The sequence below is a fragment of the Solanum lycopersicum genome, chromosome 1 (genome assembly GCF_036512215.1).
Source record: "Solanum lycopersicum chromosome 1, SLM_r2.1".
Taxonomy (NCBI): Eukaryota; Viridiplantae; Streptophyta; class Magnoliopsida; order Solanales; family Solanaceae; genus Solanum; species Solanum lycopersicum.
Genome location: NC_090800.1, coordinates 83358787 through 83380964, shown reverse-complemented (window position 1 = coordinate 83380964; position 22178 = coordinate 83358787). Strand labels below are relative to the sequence as shown.

Sequence of the window (22178 nt, the reverse complement as noted above, 5' to 3'; positions counted from 1 at the left end):
TCAAATCATTTGATTGGACTAATGTTGGATTAGTCACCAAAGATATTTATAAATTACTTTATGCCATGATTAGTTATTCATCTTTTAACATGCTAAAATAATAAATAGAATCTCTCATAACTTTATATATATATATATATATATATATATATATATATATATATATACACGCGTAGTAATCATATAGGTTTCTAAATAGCAGAGTTAAAAACAATACTAATTTTATACTTTGAATAATTTACCCTATTAGTTATCAAAATTGATATATAATAGTATTAAAAATGGAATATACGCATAAATTATGTGTATGTGGGCTACCAAACGGCTCCTTAGTTTTCCTTTTAGCTCTCGTATTCTTTTAAACTGAAATCAGGAGAGCTTTAATACGGGTGTCAAAAGTGAACTCAAACATAGCAATTCGTCCTGAATTTTAAGGGTTAGGCTCAATATAATTTGAATTGGGTTTATTCTTAACTCATTCGAGCTTGATCCGTTTAAAGAGAATTCTCAATTAAGCCCAATTCAATCTCTAATTTCAATCCGTTTTAATTTTTTTTATTAAAATATGTTTCTATATTGAAGGTATGAATTACTATTTATTTAGCATCTTTTGGGATTTATTTATCAATTTGTTACTTTTTAACAAAAATATTCATAAGCGGAAATTCAAATTGTGATTATAAAAAGTTAAATATCAATATGTTAAATTATTGAGATTAATCGGGTTAAACTGAACAGGTCAAGACCCAACCCATTTTTAGCCCATTCGAGCCCAAAATAAATTTGGATAGGTCAAGACCCAATCCGATTTATATTAAACCCATTTTAATATTTTCAATTTCAAACCTACTCCGCCCATTTGACACCCTAAGCTTTAATATTGTCATACTCTTCATTATCCTAAGCTGGAAATATTTTATTTGACCAAACGAGATATTAGTCGGAATGTATACAAATAGAGGTAAGAGATGTTAGTTTCTTTTTTCTTTCTTACATCATTAATATAGCATTTTTTCAATCTAGAGAGTCCCCACTCCCCCTATAATTTAATTATAGGTGTTCAAATATTAATTTGGAAACGTGTTTGATAATAAATTTGAAAAGTATCTCACATGAATTATTATATTTATAAGCTCTAAAATTTAAAAGTATTCAATTGTATTAATTATATATTTGTAAACTATAAAAGTAATCCATTGTAGTGATCAAACATATTTGTTAATCCCCTTCACATCTAGACCCGGACATTCTCTATTTGAAGTTTTACTGCCTACCACAATTTGTCAAATTACAGCTAGTTACGAATATCTATCGATACAAAAAAATATTAAAAAAAAGTAACAGTGGTAATTATCCATTGTTAAATATTATTTTTTCCACATAGATACAAACTCTGGGCAAGTTTTGAATTGGGTCAAATATCAATATATACCGGCAACAAAGAAAGAAATTCAGCAAAATGGTAAATATCATATGTATCTGTAATGTATTAATATTGAATAAATTGTATATACTGTGTTTATATGATGTATATTTATGTATTAAAGACATATATACACACATATACATGATCTATACAATATTTATATATACATCCGTTCATTTTTCTCAATCGACAATTATATAATTTTAAATTTTGTGTTCAATCAAACATCGTCACATGTCAAAAATAGAGGAGCAAAGGAGTAATATTCCATAATAATGAAATATTATAATCAAAATAATTAGAAAATGGATCTGTAAATATTACAATCAAAAGAAGAAAGGGAAGAAGGAGAAATCAACGAGATGGGCCGAATGCACTTCGGCAGAATTAATTCGTTCTCCTGGCAATCAAGGCCCAGCCCATTATTAACAATTTTGAATTTGATAATGGACATATAAATGGGGGAAGTGTGCAAATTTCGCTTTTGAAATCGTTATTTAATTTTTTGTTCGCGGTGTAATTTTTTTATCTCTTTTGATAACAACTTCAAACATATGCGATTAATATTTTAGACATGTTTGTCTGAAATATAGCTTTTGTGAACGCCAAATATTAAACATTCCTGCCTGAAGTTCGGTATGACTTACTAATATCAACTTCAGATATTATTTATTGAATTTAGAGACTTCACAAGACTAAACTATGAAATCTTTTACTAAAGTTTTATTTGATTAACCAAAACTTAAACTTTAAACATTTTTTACTGAAATGATAACCTTAACAAAAATCAAATATCAATTTTTTCTCTCTAAATTATCCAACTTTTTCATTACTCATCCCATCCACAATCAGCTTTAATCTAAAAAAAAAGAAGTACAGCCTAGACTGATTATAAACTTTTGATGGATTTTATTTTCTCCGTTCACTTTTATTTTTTAACTAGTTTTGATATTGCATATCCTTTTAAAAACTGATTAATATAAGTATTTTATCATAACATTCATATTAATTAATATAAATCTTAGATTTTGAAAAACAACTACTTGATAATAAAATTATATTTTTAATATGATGAATAAATAGAAGTGAAGGGAGGAGGAGACAAGATGGTATTTGAGAAAGGTGGAAATATAGCTACCGACGAGACATCGTTAATAAATGGGGAAATATATTATTGAGACAAAATTGAGGAAGACATAGAGACAATTTTAAGTTGAATGTGAAGTTCCTATTGCCTCTGGACAATGCTTCTTTTCATCACATGTTACTATCTTTCTTCCATTGTCCTTTTCTTTTCCTAATTCGGTGTCTGAACTTCACATTGAAGCTTCAATTAAATTTGAATCGTATATTGCAGGGTCTTTTTGAGGTTGAAGCTTCTAATTACAAGATTTTCCCTCATACGGCTCAAAATCGAGACCTTTAATAAAAGGTGAAGCACTACCACTAATTAGGGGTGTGCATCAGTCGGTTCGGTTCGATTTTATGTATTATCCGTTTGATTTATCGATTTTTAAATAAGTTAACCCGATAACAAACCAATAAGATATTATTTATTGATTTTCACTTTGTCGGTTTTTGATAGTTATCGGTTTACCCAATAAGAAAATATCCGTAAAATATTATATAACTTCTTACTTAGCTAAATATAGTACGAAGGTTATAATTACATGTCACCGCCAAAACATAGTACAGACCTTCACAAACTTGCAAATGCTACAACCTACAATTACAAACTAAAAAAATCAACTAGTCCAACAAGATTAAACTAAAACTAAAACGAAAATCAAAAGCTACAACTGCGAAACCTTACATTAATTTTTAGGTTTTTAGTAAACAATAAAAACTAGTAAAGCAGCCTAGTGTGAAGTAGATAGAGTATTAATAATTTGATATAGTTATAGTGTCTAGTTATATATTAAATTATTAGGAAGGGTAAAATAGTAAATTATTACTATCTTATTGGGTTATCGGTTTACCCAATAACCCAATAGTAAAATTCGATATCGAACCAATAACCCAATAACTTCCTTTTATAAACCCATTAAAAACTCAATAATCCAATCACCCAATAACAACAATCCAATAATATTTTTTTCGATTCATTTTATTGATCAATTTGATTTTATCACAACCCTACCACTAATACTTTACTCATGCCGATTTTAATTATCCTTTAATATACTTTGACATCCTAATTAAGAATAAAAAGTCTATAACTAGCAAAATACATGAGAGGAGAGATGTTAATTTGCATACGAGTATACATTTTAACATTGTGTGTGTTTATGAGTTTAAAGCAAACAATATTATTAGCAGATTGAGCCGTCACAAAGTAAATTTGAGTTATTATGCTTTTTTGTTTACGTTGTGCTATTTACTCTTAAGAGAAGATATAAATTCATTCATTGGTCCTGCATGTTTGCCATTGACTGATCAATAAGCTTCCACGTAAAAGAGCGTATTCCCACAAAGTTTTATCTATAAGAAAGAATAACTTATATTACAAATGATTATTAATAAAAAAAATACATCATTAGCCAAAAGAAATTTATCTTTAACACAAGTGTTATCCTAAGAATTAAAGAACAAATAATAAAACTATACTTTTTACTCCATATGCTTATTACTTCCTCCGTTTCAAAAAGATTGACTTAGTTTGACATCAGAAGAAGTTTAGAAAAAGAAAGAAGACTTTTTAATCCTGTGGTTTTAATTTAAAATTATGTTAAATGTATCAAAAAACTCTTTAATTTTGTAGTCTTAAACATGTCATGTAGAAAATTAAAGTTAAAGTGTTGCAAAAAAATGAAAGGAGTCATTCTTTTATAAAAAGACTAAAAAGGAAATAGAATCATTCTTTTTTTGGGATAATTTAGTAAATTATCCATTGCATTTTTATTTATTAACGGATACAATTTTTACTAAGATAATGCTTATTTTGTAACGAAAAAAGTAATTACAAATTCTTGATATTGAATTGTCACAGAGACCAACTATGAATATTAATATTTATCTACATATTCACCCTTGTACGTGTTAGACATCAACATTATAAACATTTTGCCTAATATTATAAAAATTGGGTATCAAGTATCATAGAGAAATTGTCTATGCAATTTTTTTTTATTATTATTAATTAGTTAATCGGACTATAATATAAATATCAAATATGGCTTGGAAATTTCTTTTAGTTAGCCTAACAAGTTAAGCTTGAGGTTCTATAGCACGTCTTAACATCATTGAAATTAATGTGGATTTGGCAAAATCTAGGATATAATGCAAAGTAATAGATACCACATTGGATATATACCAGTTTTTAATAGTAATTATTCCCCCCGAAAAAGTTATTTCTTAAAATTGAAAATAATTTAATTTGAAAAGTTTCTTTTTATCCTTATCAAATGATTTATACTTATATAAATAGTCAAAAAGTGATTTAAAATATAATTTTTTTTAAGAGTGAAAAGTAAAAAACACACTTAATATATCTAAATTTTTTTTAAAGTTTCATGTCTGAGCTATTACTGTCATCAAGTGAAACATACATAAAACATCTGATAGTCCGTGTGTACTGTATTTTCTTTGTTGGTCTAGTCCGTGTTGAGTGTGTTTGTGTTTCGCTAAACAATCAGTGATCATTTGAATAGAAAACTCATACTCTTAATGGTGTAAATATAAAATTAAATACTTTAAGTATATATTTTTTTACCGAACACTCTTTTGAAAAAAATTATATCAAGTTAAATTATTCCTTGTGAATTGATAATTGAGACAGATAGAAGTAGTTATTCGTTTTATTATGTGTCTTTTGAAACTAAGGATATGCTGCTATTATTATTATTATTATTATTTGTTTATATATAAATACGATGAACATTAGTATATTGTTATTATAATTAGGTTGCTCTTGGAGTAGGCATTTACAAATGAAAACTTTGAAGGGAGTCAACTGTAATTTGTACGCCCTCAGTCTTAATTTATGTAACATTTTTTATTTTTTTTTATGTCAAACAGTTTAAGTTTGATCGATAATTTTGTATAAAATTTTTAAATTTTTTTAAAATAAAATTTATATATTTATAAATTACGTAAAATATATTATTAATCACAATAATTAATAATTTAAAATATTTTAAAAATCTATGAAAAACTTACAATAAAAAATAAACTTATTTAAATCTTAAAATCTAAAAAATGACACGTAAAGAGAAGGTAAAATTTATTTTGGAGAAGGATAGATAAGAGTAAAATAAATTGTTGTCTTAATCATCAATTAATCCTTAATAAGTGACCTGTCTCCTCAAAAGGACAATGTTGGGGCCCTGAGGATTATGATTAATAAAGGGCCGCACGTTAGAGGGACCAAACAATTCAAATAAGGCTTATGCTAATTTTATTCTTGTTTACTTCTCCTTTCATAGTAATTAGTACGACGAGCAAGGCCTAATTTATTGTCTAAATTAATCGGCACGTGAAATCGATTTTTTCTTAAATTAGATATTTTATAAATATATTTTGTATAATTAGTATAACATTATATGTTTGTCATTTTATAAGAACACTAAATGGTAGTATAGATTATAGGGATCAATTTTCACTAAATACATCTTCTTCTTTTTAATACTTCATCCGTACATTTTACTTGTCATCTAATTTTGTAAAATAAATTTTCATTTTCATTTGTCATTTTTAACATATTTAGTAGATAATTTTTCTCTTCATATTTTACCATAAACATTAATATTTATACGATAATATATTTTCCAAGGCTTAAGGTGTGTTTGGTATGGCGGAAAATGTTTTCCGTGAAAACAAGTCGATTTTGAATTTATTTTCTTATATTTGGTTGGTGAGTAGAAAATATTTTCCGTAAATGATTTTTAATGTTTGATTTATGAATGAAAAATATTTTTAAGAGACATTTTTTATTTTTACTAGAGTGAAAAATAATTAATGAAATTAAAAATATTTTTTAAAAACAGAATTATTATTTTTTTGGGTGGTGGTGGTGGGGTAATGGGTGGGAGGAGGGGGTTGAAGTGAAAAACCAAAAATTTGAAGTTAATAGTATTTTTTTAAAACAAAATTAATGTTTTTGGGGGGGCTGGGGGTGGGTGGGAGGCAGGTAGGGAGGGTAGAGGGATGACCGGGTAGGAGTTTAAAAATAAAAATTTGAAGGTGAAAATATTTTTAAAAAGCAAAAATTAGGGATCGGGTGAAAAAATAAAATTTAAAAATTGAAAATATTTTTTTAAAATTGATATTTTTTCCAAAAAAAAATGTAATTTGAAATTGGAGTAGAGTTTTGAAAAATGTTTTCCTTAATTTTTGAGGGGAAGTCGTTTTCCTTAATTTTGAGAAAAATGAATTGATTTAGAAAAACATTGTCCCAACCAAACGTGAAAAAATTGAAAAATATTTTCCATAAAATGTTTTCCTTCATTCCAAACACACTCTTAATGATAACATCATTTAATATGGTTAGCTTTATCAATAATTTATTTATCAATGAGTGTGTTAAGTCAAACAGTGACAAGTAAAACAGTGACAAGTAATCATAAACAGAAACAATAACATATTCATATTTTTAAAAAAATAAATTCGCTAACTTGAGAAACATCTATTGTCAATTATATTGTCGGTAATGACTTATCACTAATAATTTTGCACAAATTAAAGTTATTTTTTAATTCACTTTAAAGTTTGAGTAACTACCAACTAACTTTTTCAATTGTGATTCATCAAAGATTAATGACCAACCACAACAAAATGATCTAAAAGAATAGATGAAAGCATTATTTCAATAATTCAACTCACATTTATGATAATTTTTAATTATTCTAAGGTGCAAGTTTGTTGGGTAATTTATAACTTAAAAATTTAATTTTATGAGTTTTATTATTGAATTAATTAAAGGCAGCTTCCTAGACTACAAATGCAAGGTCTAGACCAAATTTACGAGGCTCTATTGGATTCATAAGTAAAATTATAGCATTACCCTTTACAATGATCAGTCAACTTTTATTTTATTACGTCAAAGTTCATAAATTATTTTTTATAATTAACAAAAAAATCACTTAAGTTTGTCTTAATATCATAGAGTGTCACTAAATATGAATTATATTGTTAATTGTTGTAGACTAGTGACGATGAGCACATCCTGCGTTGCATTTCTTCATAACAAAATGAAGAACTTTTCTTCAATTAAATCCAATAGATTATTAAATGAGATTAGGGTAGGAGACGATATAATTAGTATTATTATATAATAATAACAAATAAAGTATATTATATTCCCTGTAAAACGTGGGGAAGGGGTGTCAAAACTGCTTCGCCACTCACTCTTCATTACAAATAAAATAAAATAAAAAATAGACTTATGTTGTTATCTACTAGTTATATATATATATATACTATATGTTTTCTTTCTTAAATAACAATATGAATTGACGTTGGTTGAATTAGATTCTTAATCTTAATTAATTAAAGTTCTTGATATTTTCAGTTAACCACCACATATATAGCATCTAATAGTTGCACCCTATGTTTCAAATTAATAAGGGTTTCAGGTTCAAATACCAGAAATAAAAATTTAATTTGATTTTTCGTGGAGATATTAGTTTGAAAAGATAATCTTTAAATATATTTAATTTGCATTAAGATTTAAAAATGATCATTATCGACGAATGTCTATCAATAAATAACACTTACCTCATAATACATGCAATGGAATTCAATAGTGTATAGGTTCCCTTTGGACATAAATATTATTTCAAATACTTGTCTGATTTTACGAATATTTACAAATTGCAACAAAAAAAAAAGAGGTTATTTTGTATATGCAAATACTAAATCTTAATTTTTTGAACTTCCAAGTAAAATACTTAATTTAAAGTGAATTATGTCCACAAACAGATCGTTCCAATTTTATTTTTTTTTCCAAATGAAAATTCACGTTTAAACATAACTTATTTATTATGTCCAAAAGCAAATGTTGTCCAAATAGTTGCAGAAATACATAGAAATTACAGAAAACGATAAACCAAAACACCTTTTCAATATTATGGTAAAAAGGTCGACAAGATAATTAGGAGTTGTTTGGTTACCGGGATTTGATATAATATATATTTGCTCCTAATTACGATGTAAAATATTAATATTACATTTATTATATATATATTTTATTTATTTATTTCAATTTGCATCTTATTTTAACTTGACAATGATTTTAAATGTCGTAATTCAAATTAAAGATATATCCAAAAAAAATCATTTAATCTTATAATCTTCATAAGTCTTCTGAAAAATTAAAACTATTTTTTAAATAGATTAAAAAAGATCTAAATTTAGATTGGGCACTATAAGATATTTCACTCTGAATAAAATTTACTTGAATTCAAAATTTCTAATCAAGAATGAAACGATACGATGAGTCACGTTAGTTACACCAAAATCTTAATATTATATGTGGGGTCGGAAAGCCCTAATTAAGACCGGAAAATAATTTGGGCAACACATAATGCCTAACATGTCTTTCATTCATACAATTGTCAGGTGTTTTAGTGGATTTAGGAGCCAATTTCGGAGACAAAGAATACCCTGCTGTTCACCCTTTAGTTGACAAGTTGAAAATTCATATCCAATCACAAATATACAAAATTTATTATTATTATTATTATTATTAATATTATTATTTTAAAAGTAAAAGAACAAAGAGAGAGATTAATTTTCTTTTTTCCTTTCTTCTTTTTTTAATTTAAACATATAAAAAAGAAAAAAGAGCTTTAACTAAATAAAAAACCAGTCATTGATTTGTTCAGCTCTTTTGCTATTCCATCAACCTAACAACTTCTGTTTCAAAGTATTCCTAATACACCAAATTCCTGAAAAGCTGAAAAAAGGAACAAAAAGATAAATCCAGTTCAGCAAATCAATCTAAGAAACATAGAGAAAAAATTGTTCATTTTTTTTTCTAATGTTAATTTGCAAAGCCAGCTTTTTTTTATTTTTTCCAATACAATAGCTAGCTTCTCCATCAATTTGGTATATTTAAAAAACCAAAGAAAATCCAGAGTTTTTTCAAGAAATGAGCCCAAAACATGATATAACAATAAAGATTGGATTTTTTTTGTGTTTTTTGATCTTGGGTAGTTATAGAAATGATTGTTGATGTTCATGTGAAGCTCACATTGGTGATTCAAATGAAGATTGATTTGGGTTAAAGGAGGAAGGAAAAGGGGTTATTGGTGGAATTTAAAAGGGAACGGAGAAATTTTTAAAAGGGATTATTGTTGAGAGATGAGCAAAGAACTTAGTGGCATTTTGAAGGCCTGTAGGGATTTCACAGTAAAGAAAGCAACTGCAAAGAAAAGAGCCAAAAACATCATTTTTACAACAATGTCAGTGGCACATGTTGATGATGACCTTGATGCCCCTGGTGAGGTTTATTATGCAGAGAAAATATTGAACAATGGGGATATTTATACGGGGAAATGGAGCGATAACTGCCCCAATGGACAGGGGAAGTATTTGTGGTCAGATGGTTGTATGTATGTTGGTGATTGGGTTAAAGGGAAGACAATGGGGAAGGGAAAGTTCAGTTGGCCTTCTGGTGCAACCTATGAAGGCAAGTTCAAGAACGGTTATATGGATGGTGAAGGGACTTATACAGGGTGCTCGAATGATACGTATAGAGGTTCTTGGGTGATCAATATGAAACATGGTAAAGGAACAAGGGATTATGTGAATGGAGATCATTATGAAGGAGAATGGCGTCGTGGGCAGCCAGATGGACAAGGGAGATATCAATGGATCAATGGGAATCAATATATTGGACAATGGAGAAATGGGAAAATGAATGGTAATGGTACAATGATTTGGGCTAGTGGGAATAGGTATGATGGTTCTTGGGAAGATGGATTTCCTAAAGGGAATGGCACGTATCGATGGGCAGATGGGAGTTTTTATGTTGGTATTTGGAGTAAGGATTCTAGGGAGCAGAGTGGGACTTATTATCCTTCAGGTTCACAAACAGGTACTTTCGATTGGGATCCTCAGGATGTGTATTCAAATGATCTACTAGGATGTCAGATTAGTCCAGGTGAAAGAATATCAGCTTACCCTTCACAAAAAATGGTTACTTGGCCATGTGAAGGGGAATTTCTGCAGAAGTTGCCAATAGCCAAGTCTCCAAAAGCAAATAATGCAGGACCTAAGCGAAATTCTGTGGATGGGAGGTTGAGCAATGGAGATGGCTACGGCTGGGGTTCAGAAACTGATGCAGCTTCAAATAGTGTATTATCAGAACAACCAAGAGAGTCAAGTGAAGAAACCAGAAGCATTCGAACTGACGATTCAGATAATTCAAGAGGATTTCAACCACATTGCATCAAAATTCAACCCAACAAGAAGCCAGGAACAACAATATCAAAAGGGCATAAAAACTATGAGCTCATGCTTAATTTGCAGCTGGGAATAAGGTACTCATTTGAATTGAATAAAACTGTTTTTTTCTTGTCTAAAGCTGTTGGTTTTATTGCTAACCACTGTTGTTCTTGTGGCTCTTAATCCTATCTTCATTGTATTTGGGAAAATAAATAAGGAATAAAAGATCAAGTTGGTCTATTGATGGTTTTGGAACGTTACACACGAATCCCTTTTTGGGATCTTTACCTAATAATATTTATTTTTGGTAGCAAGGATTCTTTACTGGATGCACAAATATAAGTTTCGAGTATCTAAATCTAAGGAGGACAACTTGCATTTTCCATAGCAGTGCTTTTAGATCTTTATAGCCTTATTCAATATCTTGCTGCTTGTAGCTAATTAATTTATGGTGCCATCTCAGACATTCTGTAGGAAGGCCTGCTCCAGCTACATCACTTGATCTAAGAGCTACAGCTTTTGACACTAAAGAAAAGGTATGGACAAAGTTCCCAACAGAAGGATCCAAGCATACTCCTCCACACCAGTCGTGTGAGTTCAAATGGAAGGATTACTGCCCGTTAGTTTTCAGGTTGAGTTGATACACTAAATGGACTATTTTTGAATTCTCCATTAACATATCTTATAATTCAAATGCATAACTGAAGCGAAGTTTGAGTACTGCTCAGCTTAATGTGTTGTTGCAGGTACATTGTGCAATCATTGCAGTTCCATTGTATTGCATTGCACATGCACCGTCAATTGACTCATCCGAATAGCTTTGAGAATATTTCAACATTATAACATCACTTGAACTTAGTCTGAAAATATAACTATGTTTTCAGGACCCTTAGAAAACTGTTTAAAGTGGATCCAGCTGATTACATGATATCTATATGTGGAAATGATGCACTTCGAGAGCTCTCATCCCCGGGAAAAAGTGGAAGCTTTTTTTACTTGACCAACGATGACAAGTACATGATCAAGACCTTAAAGAAGGCAGAAGTAAAAGTAAGTGATATTTCTGCTTGTCGATTGTTAGAATGAAAATCTTTGCAGTCTGCTCAGCATCATTGATAAGCCTCTGTACTGATGCCTAGTTCTTTAGTAATCAAAGTTCATTTCAGTATCTTTGTGAATTTTCTAATCAATCTAGCCAATAATCTCTTGCAAAGCATCGTGGAATCATATCTCACATATTTTCTCTGTTTACTTAAAAACATTTCTATGAGTTAATGGGGGCTTCATTCACACAACTGCAGGTTCTTTTAGGAATGCTTCCAGCTTACTACAATCACGTTCGAGCATTTGAGAACACTCTAGTTACTAAATTTTTTGGTCTTCATTGTGTGAAATTGACTGGACCTGCCCAGAAGAAGGTATATGAGACAACTAGAACTATGTATTTTGACGAGTTCATACTTTTGTTGCATCAAGTTTGTCGGTCTTTTTCTTATTAATCGAGTTTGTCCTTGATAACAACTGATGAGCAGGTTCGCTTTGTCATAATGGGGAACTTGTTCTGTACTCAGTATGCCATTCACAGACGTTTTGACTTGAAAGGTTCTTCCCATGGCCGTGTTACTGAGAAATCTGAATCTCAAATTGACTCCACTACTACTCTCAAGGACTTGGATCTCAATTTTATATTCAGGCTGCAGAAAGTTTGGTTCCAAGAGTTCTGCAGGTGGCTCTTTCTTCGCTTTCTCTGTACTTTAAAAGCATGATTTTTTCTGCAATGGTGACAGACATACCATAAATCTTCCCAATAGAGCTTTATTCTTGATGTTCCTTCATAGACATGTAATCATTGTAGCTTAGCACTCCGAATTTTATCTCCAGTTTTGCTCCTTTTACAAAGTATGCTGAACATTCTATTCCACAGGCAAGTGGACCGCGACTGTGACTTCCTTGAACAGGAGAGAATCATGGACTACAGTCTTTTGGTGGGAGTTCACTTCCGAGAAGTTTCAGGTTCTGGTGAACCAGTCACAACTGAGACGTGTAATTCTGGAGTTCGGACTCCTACTGGTATACATGTCTTTCCACACTCGTTTCATGATAAAGGAAGAAGGATTTTCATTTCTTCTTTTGTTTCAGCTAATGCAGACCAGAATGGTGATGTATCAACTCCTCGAATTTCCAGGGCTGACATGGATCTTCTTTTTGATCCTTCAGGGTAAACTGCACTCATGAGGATATCATTTGTCAATTTTCTCTGCTAACTTGAATGGATTTTGACTGGACAACCTATTTTTCTCCCTTGGGTTTTGGCAGGTGGGCTTCCATTAGATTGGGTATCAACATGCCAGCAAAGGCTGAATTAACAGTAAGAAGAAGTGATTTCGAGGCACAGCTAGTGGGAGAGCCTACAGGGCAGTATTATGATGTCATCATATTCTTTAGTATAATCGATATCCTACAGAATTATGACATAAGCAAGAAGCTGGAACATGCATATAAAGCATTTCAATATGATCCAACCTCAATCTCGGCAGTTGATCCCAAGCAGTATTCAAAACGTTTTCGGGACTTCATATTACAAGTTTTTGCAGAAGACACCTGAGATTTCAGAAAAGCTAGTAGACCTTCCACGGTATTCCTTGAGGTAACCATGCTAACCCACACAACAGTGATGAGAACTATATGGTCATGAAAGCTCGGACACTTGCTCCTGGAACGAGGGGTTCTGGCTATGTGCCCCATCAAGACAAGCAGCCATGGCAAAAGAAGGGCACTGAACATGCTTTTTCCTTTTATGTTTCTATATAGTTACATGCATATAATCCATAACTCAGAAAGGCATAGATTAGTTTTGTGAGTAAATGTCCAGCCATGTAATTTTTAAGCCTGCCTGACCCAATTGTACATGAAAATAGAAGGGTGAAGCTGAGGTAGGGTGGATTTTTCTTGCAAACCAATTTTTTGATCTAGAGTGACGAGTCTCTGGAAATCTACTTATGGAATAAACATGTATAGCGCGTCAAAGGGGAAAAAGAGGAAATTGGAAGTCTTTATTTTGGCAAAATGTTATACTTCTATACAATAGTTGTAACAAGTCTAACCACCCACTCTTCATCTACCAGGTCAGGCTAGCATACTTGTGTGTGAGCCTGCTCGTTTAACAAATTTCTCTAGGAAAACACGAGAACATTTGTTCCCAAGTCAAAGGAGGAGACCCTGCTGGTCTGATCCGATATAAGCTCTCTGCCACTGTCTGGCTGACCCAAACATCTGAAAGGCAATATAGTCAAACTCCATGTGACTCTACTTGAGTAATAGAGGACGACAATTTTGGATAACATTATATAGCAAGTTAGGTACGAGCCTTTTAACACTTTCTTGATTGCCATTGTAAGATGAAGATAAAAAGAACACTCTCTTTATCTCGAGGACACATAAAGATTACTAATTCAAGGGAAAGGTCCTTGTCGTTAACTATATAGGGATGCACATATGAATCTTATTTTAAGCGCTCATACTTCTAGTTTGGGTAATGCTCTCCTACAGGGCAGCAAAAGTATCATAAGAGTAAGAGAAATCCACTGTATTAGTATGACCAACTCGATTTACTTGGATGTCAATAAAAAATGAATATAACAGATGATCTGTTGCAAGATTTTGAATGGAAAATGTTAGCAAGCCTTAACTGAGGAGAAATTGACCGACTTCCAAGTTTGAAATTGTCTTATTTTGGTTTGTAGAAATACTGATTCTATGAACATGTGTGCACGCCATATAGCTATGAATCAGTAGTGGGAGAGTGGGTTGCATTGAACTCTCGTACTATTAAATAAAAAAGTTGACTAAACCTTGTCAAGAAGAAATTTTCTTAAAATCAAAACATGACTACAAAGTTAGCAAGCCTTGAAGTGGAGGACGGACCACTAAAGGTTGTAGTGGGGGTATAGACTATAGAGGCCTTGATTTCAAAGCCTAAAAACAAAAGGGAGTGTTTTATCTCCAAGTTTTGAAGGAAAAAAAAATCAACAAAAATAAGTACATTAGAGGAAAGTTTGTTCAATTATATTATAAAATCTGTAAATCAAATAAAAATCAGATACGAAACTCATATCCTGTTGTGAATTCTCTACTCTTTATAATAATTGAATATTGTAAATTATAGTGATGTGATGCAAAGTTTGACTGATTGCAAGTCTTAATTGCTTACATGTGCTCCAGTTAATAGAACTGCCGACAAGCTCAATCTCTCAAGAAATTGGAACAGACATTTGCTTGTTTCTCGATTCCTAAAATTCTGACAGCTATATAATATATAAATCCCTAAAAGTTACCACACAAAAAGAAAGAAAATAAAAGAGGCTAACAGATCAGTTAGAATTACGTATACTCCATTTATTCGCAGAAGTCGATACAAATTAAAGAAGAGCTAAGTTTCTGCTTGATTTTTTCGTCATTACAGACATATTATGCCACGAAGCATTTTATTATTCCATCAGTTAATTGGAATCGTTAATCATAATTTTATTAGTTACAGGACTATAGCATCCTCCTATACACATGACACTGAATTTTGTGTTACATTTAACCTATTCTTTGATACATTAGTTACAGTATCCTACAAAGGATTTGTCCATTTTTAGACACTTTGGAGGCGTAGATTCCACAAGTGAATACTTAAAATACACCCGAACCTGCTTATCATGAAGTGTTACCAGGGCTCAGAGTTGTTGCGCAGGAAACTTTTGTTATCTGTGGGGGGAGACCAACCTTCCTCCATCAAGATAAGGTTAAGGCGAATCATTAATTTCTCCAGAGCTTCTTCTTCCTCCACATTATCAATCAAATCAAGTGATTCCTTCTGCATTATGCAATTTTCCAAAGTTAGTCAATGATAAAAATGAAGACGAAACAGTCACCTGAGCAGAGGAAAACTACCTGACCATCCTGGTATACTGTGAGGTAATGGAGTGATTCCTTATAAAATCCACAATGGTAGAGTAGAGCGCCATAATCCCTCAACTCCTTTGGTTCAGTTTGCAAGAGGATAAGACGTTCACATGCTGACAAGTGAATAATGATCATAACAGGCAAAGATAGACCAGACTAATTGTGAAGTTCTGACAACAAGACAACTTACTAATAAAAAGGCTCTGGATATATCACAAGAAAACATGTAAACACTCAACTAAATTTGATATAAGCCATACTGGGTAACATTTTTATCACTTTGAAGGAGTAATCTAAACATCAACCAGTTTTTTAGGTTAGTTAGGAGAAACATATCAACCATCAAAAAAAGATTGAATTTACTTATGGTCAAGCTCACCATAATTTCTTATCAGCGGAAATATTAAAATGGAAGTGAAACATGAAGAAGTAATCATCTTCCAGCTTATTTTTGGATTATATGAGCAGCCTTAGATACACTGTCAATGGCTGTCCTAATACCCCCTCCTACCACCCTGTTTAGAAGAAACAAGATACTAAAAGAAGACGAGTGATTGTCTTTTCCATGCAGGGAAAGTTCATCTGTATTTCTCCTCGAAAACCTTTGATCTTTCTTATCTAACATTGTCATTGAATATAATAGGTCGAGTGGGATCAAAATGAATCTACTTACTTCATCAAAAAAAAAAAAAGGTCGGGTGGGATTGAAATACAAATGAGCTGAATTCCCTAAAGGAGTATTACTCATTTAACAGAACCAAAGTTTCTTGCTTTTTCAGTTAGTTTTTAAACAAGAACCAGGTATGCATCCTTTTAGATCAGTATAAGTCCAAAATAATCACCGTCGCAGATTAGGATGAAGCCTGCTCCACTGGAGTCATGAAGAAGAAATTTGACAGCAGGCATCCAACTTAAGTATACCTTCAACTATGCAATGTGGAATTTGACAGATGATCATGCACCGTGAAGGGAGGTGAAAGCGGAAAAATATGGAATCATGGAAAAGGCAGGAGGAGTGATCCTGACAGCTGAAAACTTGAGCAAAATTGGTATTAGTTATGTTAGTTGTTGTTTTATGTGCAAAAATTCAGCAAAGACGTGAACAACCTCCTTCTGTCTTGCTGACTAGCTATGTGCTTCTGGTGTGAGGAAGGTCGTGAGATGGTTCAGAACACAATGAACAATGTTATGTACTGATCTTTCTTTTTTCAGATTCATTTACCTTTATGGCATGCAAACTCTTCTTCTACTTCCGGAAGGGGTTCAAAACCTTAGACCCCTTTCCCTTTGGCTTATTTACATGGAACACTAAAGTTCCTCGAAGAAGGTTTTCACATCCTCCTCAATTTCTGAGAACTAAGTAACTCATCGCAATGACTTCAGACTTGCAGGTTCAAATATAAAAGAATGGTTCTCTCAGCTATTGTTTGCAAGTGCAGTGATATTAACGAAAGTTGTGTGCATATCCTTTGCATTGATCATGTACTTAGGACCGCAGAAGAGATTGTTTGGAGTATCATATGAAGCGATTGTATGCATCCTTGTTAAACTAATGTGCTTCTCAGAAGTCACTTGAAAAGGCTGATGATATGCTCATACCACCGCCAACAAAAGGGTGGAAATACAAGAATACATGTCAAACCGGAGGCCAGGACAAACCCTTGTAACAGAGTGAAGGATCAAGGAAGAGAAATGCAGGTATATTTTACAACATCATGCTCTTTTGGCTATAACGTGGTTTGTTTAGTTCAAAGGAAATGCACGAATACTTCAACAAAAATGTTCGCTTCAGTTGGCATGGCATGTGTTCCTAGAACAATGTTATTTTGGAGTGACATACTGGTAGAGTTGCAACACATTTGGAAAGCTTTGGTATTAGGTTATCTAGTTTAATTTGCTGGTACTTTCTGTTTGCTTCAAGTGCAGCCTACTCTCCAAACAACACATTTTAAGAAATAACAAAGATTAGCATACCTTCTCTTGATATTGTGCAGCCAAATATGGCACATAAAGTACACCTGAACCTACTCCTAACTACTGTATCCTTATTGTCATCACATGGAAATCAATACTGCAACCAAAAACTAAAAAATTCCAATAGTAACTATTTACAGAACATACTAAGCTGCCTTATTTTTAGCAATAAACATGTTCTTGAAAAACTCACCCCTTGTATCTACAGAATCCAAACAATCACTTCAATAGAAATTTACAAAGATAATATGAACAGCTAGATTTATTGAAGTGTCATCCAAGGGTGTGTTTGGTATGGAGGAACCATTTTAAATTTTCACATGTTCAGTTGGCCAAAAAAATTTTGGCAACAATTTCTCTAGGAAAAATAATTCCTTAAAAATGAGGAAAATGACTTCCCTAATGGAAGTAGGTAAAACAAGTCCTAAAAGTGGCATTCCAATTGATTGTATCCTCCTCACCCTCTAACACACCGCATCTTCAACTCCAGCCTCACCATTCCACACCCCCACCTCCCATAGTGTTTATCTAGATTATACACAATTTTTCTTAGGATAACATTTTTTGCTTACATACCGAACACAAGAAAATAAGTAAGAAACCGATTTATTTTCCTAGAAAACACTTCACATGGAAAACATTTTCCTTCGTACCAAACACACCCCAAATGTACAACTATTACTTATCAAACTACTTCTTCATGGGAAAGAGGGAAAAACTTGAATGCACATACCAGAGAGTGCACGTCTCATATCCCCAAAACGAACACTGGTCCAAACACCACGCTCTAGCCGATGCAGAGCAGCCTTGACAGATGCAAGCTCGAATGCACTGCATGGAGAATGATATAAGAAGGATGGGTTGCAAAATAAGAAATGATATAAAAAGATGGGATAACAAGTGTAGTCTTATAGTATAAGAAGGGAATTTAGGGATGGATTTTGCAACCGCTGAAACACCTTTCATCGGAATCATTGGTACTTTCTGAACAGTTGGCAGCTCGTGCTGCTCTCAGGAAAGGACTCTTAGTATGATCAAGCTGAAATGGCCAGAAAGCATCCTTCAAATCTTTCAGCATCTGTATAAGGACGTGGAGCAACTATAAGACAGTGTTTTGGGAAGCGAGAAGCGGAAAAAAGCGACGAGGGCTTGCTTCACAGAAGCGAGAAGCGTGAAGCGAAGCGCGCGCTTTTTTTAAAAAAAGCGACATTTAGTATTAAAAAAAAATTAAACAACTAAATAGAGATAATATAGTCTTAGATTGAAAGAAATTACATAGGCAAAAATACTCATAAATCATAACATGTAAAGCAAAAAATCGAAAACATAATTAAATCACAAAGATTCAAACTCCTATTCTTCAACAAGGCTGCTAGACTGATCACAAAATTTAAAAAAAAAAAAAAAGCAAAAGAATTGGAAAAAAAAAACAGAGGGGCAACAGTCAGTAATTAGAAACAGAGCAGGCAGCAGAGATGAAGAAAAAGAAGAGAAGAAGAAGAAAAAACTAGAGTAGTCGAAACTCAGAGAGATGAAGCACAGACGAAGATTGTATATTTCAGGAAAAAAGAAACTCATAGAGATGAACTAATAAACATTAGCTAAAAAAGAGATGAACAAAAAGTTACCTGCAGTCGCGGTCGAGGTTGAAGAGAGAGGCAGCCTCATTCGAGATCGTCAGGAGAGAAAGAAGTATTGTGAAAGAAGAGTCGTGAGGAGAGAAAGAAGGGAAAGAGTCGTGAAAGAAGAGTCATGAGGAGAGAGAAGGTTATATTTTAGATTATTTTTAAAAAAAAAACCTATTTTTTTTTTAAAAAAAAACCCTAATTGTAAGCGCGTTTTATTGCGCTTTTGCCTTAGGGTCGCTTCTCGCTTCTTCATCTGAAGCGAGAGCTTTTTTCAGATCGCCTCGCCTCAAGATAAAAAAGCGCACAAGGGTCGCCTCGCTTTGAAGCGCGCTTTTCACAACACTGCTATAAGAAGAATTAAACAAATTGAAGAACATTTAATTTTAAGTCTATTGGAAATAGCCTCTCTGCCTCACCTCTAAGGTAGAAGGAAGGTTTGCGTACACTCTACCCTCCCCAGATCTCACCCCGTGCAGATACACGAAGTATGTTGTTATTGACAGTTAGATGGAGAGCTTTTCGAAATATGACAGCAAGAAAATGTAACTACATTGAAGGCACATTGTGAAATGAAGATTAGCTATATTGTCCAAAAGTAGCTTTACCAGTTTTCTCTTAGAATATCTTCTCAGTCATGGAAACAGAACGAACAGTAACAGGATACCTCTTACGTAAGTAAATCAACTGTCCCAAACGACCCCAGAAAAAGGTGCCAGCAACATAAAAGCAAAGCAACCAAAAGATAACTCAGCTAATAAGGGTTTGATAAAGTAAAAGCGGTATCTTCCTCTTTCAATCAGTTACAAAATCAGGTCAAATAACTATAAAATGAAGTTGTTGAATTGATTTGTGGAACGATTAGTCATGTCTATTGAAAAATATTGACTGAAGTGAATTAGAAAACCACAAATAGCTTTGAAACTTCTCCTCTTTCTCATATTAAAGGAAACGAAATTCTTTGGATACATTAGAACACACAGTTAATAAATGATAAGACAATGAAAGAAAATCAAATGGAAGTACATTCAATCACACTCTTCAGGGAAATTTACCTCCTGTAGCAATGATTGTGTAGTCATGACATGTGATTGATCAGATTCTTTAGTTTTTTGTTTGCAGTAGCCTCGAGGAGTGCTGGAAGAATCATGGGGGAAGAAAACCTCAATATCAAAACTTAAAAATCCCCACAAGCGCAGCATCTTCAATATCTCTGAGTATAAAAGGGAAAGTAGTGAAGCAGAACCACTGCGATGTGTTAAAACCTGAAGTAATGCAAAATTGTTGGTTTTACATGAAGGCTATAGTTGTATACACAATAAATAGAAGCGGTAAAGGGGCACACCGAGTGAAGATAAAGAGCACGTGGCTCTGATTGATTTGTCGCACCAGTCCTTCGGAAACCCTGTGAATTGAACCATATCAGGATTTTGAAAGATAATGTCAATCAACAGAGGAAGTAAGACCAACCATAACTTCAATCAAGCAAACAGTATCTCCTCCCGACAAATTAAGGAACAACATGCAAGCAAGAAGATACAACATCTAGTTGAAATATTCAACAGGTTTCCAATAACAGATTTAAAAAAACAATCAAGTTCATGTTGCTCTCATGAGATATTGCATCACAATCAGATTAAATAATATTTGTGCCATAGTCATGAAAAGGGAACTTCTTTAGTATGCAAGTATGTTGCAGTCTTATCTAGTTGAACGGCATAGCAGGTTATTTGTATCTGATCCCCATAGGATTCTTGTGCAAGACTTTTTCAAGTAAAATGCTGTAAATGACAAGTTCACTTAACTCCGAAATAATGGTCATTCATGGCAGTAATGCAACAGAATGTTGACCTAGAAATTTTCTACAAGATTGGAAAAAATCTGCCCAAGAACTCTATTAATCTCCCACTTGATGGTACTGTTGAATGAAGCAGGTAAGCTTCTTTCTTCATATCAAATATACAATATAAGGCGGTGAAGCAGTTTACAATTGATCAATAAGCATTCGTTTCCAAACAGATACAGGGAACTCAACAAATAACTAAAACAGATTAACTCGATTCGAAGCAACATGATAGGAACAAATAAACTTAATTACCTTATTAACGTACAAATACTTTTCTAAACAGTGAATGAAGTGTTCCGGAGAGGAAGTAAAAGAAGAGCTATATCGCGAGCAGTATCCCATTGAAAGATGATCCAATCTCTCCAAGAAATCATCCACAGGAAGCGGAACAGATGAATGCGAAACTAGGGAATCATCCTCAGCTGCTATATGGAGAGCAGCTTTTCCTAAATCAACCCCTCTATTTATGCAAATACTGGTTTCTCTCTCAATATTTGATAATTTTTGAATTTGTGAACAGAATCCTTCTCTCGCTATCTGTTAACGATCACACATTCATATGAGACTAACTAAAATCAAACAAAATATGAATCTAATGAAAAAATAATCGAAAACAAAAATACATACACGGGCATGGGTAGTATTGACACCAGACGCATCGAGAGCATCATGAAGAACAAATTTGAGATCATTTTTCGAGGATTCGGGGCCGGGAGCTCGAGGTGTAAATTGAGAATTGCTGCAATATATGGTGAAGCCAGCTAGGGAAGTGTTGGAAGATGAGAGATTGCAGAATCTTCCAGAAGGATAGGCATAGGGTCCAGAAAGCCATTGACAAGACAAACTACTCATAGCTTCCCACTTTCTTTTGGTACCAAGAAATTCTTCTTCTTCTTCTAGAAATAGAATGAATTTCGCATATCCTATTTTTAGGGGGGAAAAATGATATCCAGGTAGGAGAAATATCTGT

At 32.6% G+C, this 22178-nt stretch overlaps 2 protein-coding genes across 3 annotated transcripts; one reads left to right on the top strand and one right to left on the bottom strand.

The window, feature by feature from the left end:
* The first annotated feature begins 9150 nt into the window (after positions 1 to 9150).
* Positions 9151 to 13880, top strand: LOC101265480 (phosphatidylinositol 4-phosphate 5-kinase 6-like). The gene is made up of 8 exons (XM_004229978.5): positions 9151 to 10908; positions 11277 to 11444; positions 11698 to 11863; positions 12115 to 12231; positions 12346 to 12539; positions 12738 to 12883; positions 12953 to 13031; positions 13130 to 13880. Exons 1-8 carry the CDS (start codon positions 9728 to 9730, stop codon positions 13416 to 13418), a joined length of 2340 nt encoding a protein of 779 aa, XP_004230026.1. The 5' UTR covers positions 9151 to 9727; the 3' UTR covers positions 13419 to 13880.
* A 1367-nt stretch (positions 13881 to 15247) lies between these two features.
* Positions 15248 to 22178, bottom strand: LOC101265170 (uncharacterized). 2 transcript variants are annotated; one of them, XM_004229977.5, is made up of 8 exons: positions 21836 to 22178; positions 21461 to 21745; positions 20708 to 20767; positions 20418 to 20627; positions 18697 to 18815; positions 18471 to 18568; positions 15752 to 15876; positions 15248 to 15674 (listed from the first exon to the last, which is right to left on the bottom strand). In XM_004229977.5, the coding sequence occupies exons 1-8, from the start codon at positions 22058 to 22060 to the stop codon at positions 15525 to 15527; spliced, it is 1272 nt and encodes a 423-aa protein (XP_004230025.1). In that variant the 5' UTR covers positions 22061 to 22178; the 3' UTR covers positions 15248 to 15524. The 2 variants fall into 2 exon arrangements, with proteins under 2 accessions (XP_004230025.1, XP_025888021.1); XM_026032236.2 differs by having other exon boundaries at positions 15752 to 15838; positions 21836 to 22174.